General features: G+C 37.0%; 2 protein-coding genes across 11 annotated transcripts in view; one reads left to right on the top strand and one right to left on the bottom strand.

The window, feature by feature from the left end:
• Positions 1-1,992, top strand: part of LOC122245072 (serine/arginine-rich splicing factor x16) — a 7,833-nt gene extending 5,841 nt beyond the window's left edge. For 6 of the 10 annotated variants that reach the window (XM_043003018.2, XM_043003015.2, XM_086555961.1 and 3 more), the window contains 2 exons: positions 1,205-1,456; positions 1,630-1,992. In XM_043003018.2, coding sequence (XP_042858952.1) covers positions 1,205-1,456; positions 1,630-1,708 — 331 coding nt within the window. In that variant the 3' untranslated portion in view covers positions 1,709-1,992. The remainder of the gene's footprint in view (positions 1-1,204; positions 1,457-1,629) is intronic. The other 4 variants (XM_086555963.1, XM_086555960.1, XM_043003019.2 and 1 more) reach the window with 1 other exon arrangement.
• Positions 1,993-4,902: 2,910 nt separating this feature from the next.
• The window catches only part of LOC122265733 (uncharacterized), a 10,328-nt gene continuing 10,230 nt past the window's right edge, over positions 4,903-5,000 (bottom strand). The window contains exon 8 of the mRNA XM_086555957.1: positions 4,903-5,000. This exon is cut by the window's right edge and continues 563 nt beyond it. The gene's annotated coding sequence lies outside the window, so the exon portion shown is untranslated.

Genomic DNA, 5,000 nt, shown 5'->3' with positions numbered 1-5,000 from the left:
CGACACATCCTCAAATCCTGAGCTTTGTTCAGTAAGCAGTGTTTTGAAGGGAGGCCAGTATCAGCTCAAGTTCACCTGGTTCTTGTTGATCATGACTAAAGTGGTGCTGCTTCCATGTTTTATTTTTATTTTTTATATTCATTTTTTTATTTTTATCTTTTTTTTATATTCTCTTTTTTTCTCCATTCAAGAGATTTATTTGAAGAGTTTTTTCTGTGAAGCTTAATCTCTGCCATAGCCCTGTCATGTGGACTTGTCTTGTGTGGTCTACTTAAAAGAGAAGAAAAAAAAGATTAAACAAATAAAACTAAGGGATGATCAATTAGTGAAACTGCTATTGACAGAACACTCATATTTTGTAGGCAACACGGCTGAGATCCCCATTCCCAAACCTCGAGTAGTCAAAGATCGGCGCTCTGTCGATTGTGATCAACGCACTCCGACTTGAATTTGACCTTCTGGCCACACCTTGAACTTCATGGCCTCATTTGTAAAGCTTACTGCCTGCCAGTCAGTCAGCGTAGACCTCTCTCGTGCTCTCCTTGAACATCGCAGTTACATGAGCGTTCAACGCAGGTTAAACATCGCAGTTACATGACCCTACCTACGTGATCGAACGTCAGACCTTCAGACAACTCTCTTCCGAGATTCATGACTCTTGACAGAGGCACAGTAAGCTTACTGGTGTAAAATTTAATTCCTGGTTGTTATTTTACTTAGGTAGTGTTACTTACTCAGTTACCTCTAGTCCCCTTAATTCATTTTGTTCCATCAATCATTTTCAGCCAGAGGCAGTTCATGTAAGTAATTGAATAAGAGATCCCCAAAAGGTGTATTTTTGTGCAAATCTGATTTATGGTCACCCGAGATTGTGGGTTGGCTTCTTTCCGCTTTTCGCAGGAGACGGGTAGAAATGGAAGCTAAGTTTTCTTGTCAGGTTGACCATAAAGAGTTGTGGATGGGTTAAGGGTGTAAACTAGCAGTGCTTATCATGCCTATAAGTTGAGCACGCCTGGTCGAAATCAGCCCGTCCCCAACATCCAGTCCCTATGTACGTGCATGGCAGAACTCTTGCATTAGGATCAATGTGGGGGCATGGATGTTAGCAGCCGTACCAGCATCCCAAGAACTCTAAGGATTAGATTTGCACAGTCGAAGTGGCAGTGCTGCTCCTGCAAATACTGAAGGTTCTCTCACGAAACAGGTCGCGTAGCCGGAGCCGCACGCCCAGGAGGAGGAGATCGTACACACGCTCCAGGTCCCGCACCCGTGACCGCTCCAGGAGCAGAACCAGGGATCGCTCACGCTCTAGGGACAGAAGCCGCTCCAGAGACAGATCCCGATCACGGTCGCGCACAAGGGACCGCAGCCGCACACGCGAGAGGTCCAGGTCCAGATCCATATCGAGAGACAGGGACCGCGACAGGGAACGGTCGCTCTCTCGTGATGACAAAGGGTAAGTAGAGATCCTTAACTTAATTAGTTTTAAAGTTTTAACATGACTGAAATATAGTTTTTATTGATAATTATGAAAAGAGTACAGAAAACCTCAATTCAGCAGTATTTCATTATGAAAATAAGTATAGTAACAAGTGTTTTGCTAAAAGATAGAGCATTAATGTTGAGCAGTACTTTCAGAGACCGAAGCCGTTCGCGGACCCCACAACAGAACGGCAGCCCCAAGGTTGATGACGGCAAAGATGAATGACCTGAAAGACATCTATAAGGATTGGAACACATTTTTTCAGTTTTGTACTGGGTATGTTAGATGTATGTTGACTTGCAGTTATCATAATGCAAGACTTTAGCCTATAACATGTGGCCCATTTTGATTTAGGAAGAAACAAAAATATGCTTTGTGAAATGGAATATTCCTTTTTGAATAAAGTATGATCCTTATTTTTATTGTGGTCAGTAAAAGTTGGTTACATTCCAACATTTGTTTCAAATGATTTTCCAAATGTATGGTTTACTAATAAAATAAATTTTAGATATTTGAGTTTAGTTTACCTGCTAAATGATGAGGCTTAGACCAAGAATAAGACCTTTAGTTTCTCATAATATACTCAAAATAACAAGGTTGATATTTTGTTGGTGTTCTTTGCAATGCTAATTGACGTTAAATTCTCTTGAATCATGGTTTCCTAAAAATCTATCTTCAACCATGTTGGAGTTTGCTCAAAGTAGCACATAATATCCTAATGAAAAATATTTCATGTGATGTAAAATTTGTATAATGAAAATTCTTCCAGTATTTAGGGGCTTCATAAATCACCCACATTTTTTCTCATTCTTGTGCATGTCTGATGTTCATTTGGTTTATAAACGTTTAAAACATGATTTCATTTTTATAAAATGGATGGAGAATAGTCTTGAATGCAAGATACAGTATGCCAGAAGAGTTAAAGTAATTACAAGTACATTTTGTTGATGGATGTATAAGCTTTTCTCTATAAACCCCTCTTAATATTAACTGGAAATACATGGCTTTTGGTTTCTGTATTATGTAAAGCATATATTATTAGTTATTTGTATGATTCAAACATGAGTTCTGGTAATGTATACTAAATATAGTTTGCAAGTTAACCATTAAATGTTTTATTAACACAAATAAGATGAATTTCAATAGAGTACCTTAAAAAGAAAAATACATGTGAAAGAAAACCTATAAATATCCTAAACACAAAAAGATAGGGAAATTTGACTTCTTTGTAACAGTAGCTAATATAACATTTCCGGAGGACTTTACTAAAAGATGATTGAAATAATCCTACTTTTCCTGTTGAAAAACTTCCAATGTCAGGATTACTTTTTTGAAGTCATTGTTTGCAATTCTTTGCTCATGCACTTTAAAAAAATGGAGCAATTGCAGTTACACAGAGCTCGATCTAGTTTTTGTTTGATAATGAGTAAATGTAATGCAGACCAGATTTCCATGTTAACACCATGGTATGATATTCTACCACCACAAACTACCAGTATAATGACTAGTATTCCCTTAAGACTTCGGAAAATTTATACCAATTGCAATGCTTCATACAAACCTGTGTGAATTTGGAAGTTTAGTATGCTAGGTACAGTTCCAAGTTTACAATAGTAACCACAATTTTTATTGAAAAGTATTTTCAAGGCTTTCCCACAATTTATATGATTTTTGTGAAACCTTAAAGTTAATCAACTCATTCATTGGTGGCCAACTTTTGACAACTTTATACCGTGGCAGAAAGATTTTGAGTCATTTAAATGGCATTCTCAAAAGTAACTAATTCATTTATGTAATATATAAGAAAAAGTATATGAAGGAAATCAGATCCATACTGTTGTCAGTAAATGGCGAGGGGTACTAATATATAACTAAATGTTAAACAAAATATCTAAATGTCCATGTCCTGATGTGCTCAGATGAATATTAGTTTGCTTTTTTCATAGGTCACTAAACCTGGTGGTACATGAGTGGCATACCAGACGCCAAAACTCCTCCAGACGGACAAGCTTTACTTGATGTGAGGTTAGAAATTCAGAAACCGTGAGCAAAATCCTATCATTAAGAAGCTTTGCTCGCGGTTTCTCCATTTGACATCAAATCGACCAAAATTTGCCGAACAAATACTGGGCCTTAGGCCGTGTCCACATCAGGGGCGGTGCCCGTACGAATCGGCTGTCATCAAACCGCCCACTCAGGCAACTATGAGTTAATCATTAACATATTTGATGTCGTAGATGTTAAGAATGCCTGAAGGTGGCCAAAGACAACCTGTGCTCACCAACTCGTTCTGGTAACTGTCACTCCTGACGTTATAGACGCTTGTACCCTAATCCCAGTATGTGAACTTTATCTCCTTGCAGTATACTAATACCACTTTTTTATACAAGATTCCCAGAAACTTGGAAAAGCAACAACGCATTATATAGCTTGCTTACCTGTTATCATGAATGTGTTTAGATCTATAATTATGATATGATGGGCTTATCATGTAGTGTCCCTTCCCTCTGCACGCCATTTGTAGTAATTATTCACACGTCCATTTGTCAACTTTGAAGTGTATACCGTATGGTCCTCAAAATGTAATATCCTTGCAAAAAATAGTTCTGCAAGGGCCGCGTCAGCACGATTAGGCAGAAAGAACAGACAGACAAAGTGCATGTCTTCATTCACTTGGAAAATTTCTGCCTTTCCCATGTGCAATGTTTCTATATATATATACACAAAGAAGTGTACGAGATATACACATCCGTGTATACTACATTAGCTGCGAAGGGTTACTAAACTGCATATGAATTAACGTATTACTTAAATATAATTTCTCTCCCTACGCAGAAGGGTAGTGCACCTAGTCTCAGTTGGTGGAACGTCACTTAAATATTTCTATTTATATACAGGAAGAATAATAAAAGCTAATAAAGTAGAAATGATGCATAATCTAAGTGATTTGATGTCACACGAATAGCAAATAGCGAACGCAATTTTTTATTATTAAAAGTAGCATAGATTTGATATGATAATTTACTCCTAATTTACCCTTTCATTGAAATAAAGGAAGAAAACATTGTTGACGCCAGCCAATCACAACGCAAGAAAAGGTGCATTTTATATGTATAAATATATTACTTTTCAGGAGAGATATAAGTTGAAGAGATTACCAAAACAAAGTTCACATTACAATAGCAAATAGATAGTCTCCCAGGGCTGAATGTGGGGGTGGAGAGTTTTTATCAAATCAACACGAGGCAAACATTATCAATAGAGGGTGAAGACCTCTGATCTACACTACTTGATGATTAGGGAAAATAGCAAGTTAATGGCACATGCAGCTAAAAAAAGGATTAACTTTAGATTTTTTTCGCTTGGTATATATTGATAACTGAAAAATAATTCACTACAGGACTAGGGAAACAAGTAAACAATTTTAAGTTTTTATTTCCATTGAGTTTCGTATATGTGATAAAAATAATTTATAACTTCGAAGTCCATTTTAAACAGATATCGTAGATGATCGATC

Source organism: Penaeus japonicus, unplaced genomic scaffold (genome assembly GCF_977035675.1).
Source record: "Penaeus japonicus unplaced genomic scaffold, GWHDUDI00000001_assembly GWHDUDI00000031, whole genome shotgun sequence".
Classification (NCBI taxonomy): Eukaryota; Metazoa; Arthropoda; class Malacostraca; order Decapoda; family Penaeidae; genus Penaeus; species Penaeus japonicus.
The sequence above is the reverse complement of the archived record's forward strand: the minus strand, read 5'-3'. Positions and strand labels throughout refer to the sequence as shown.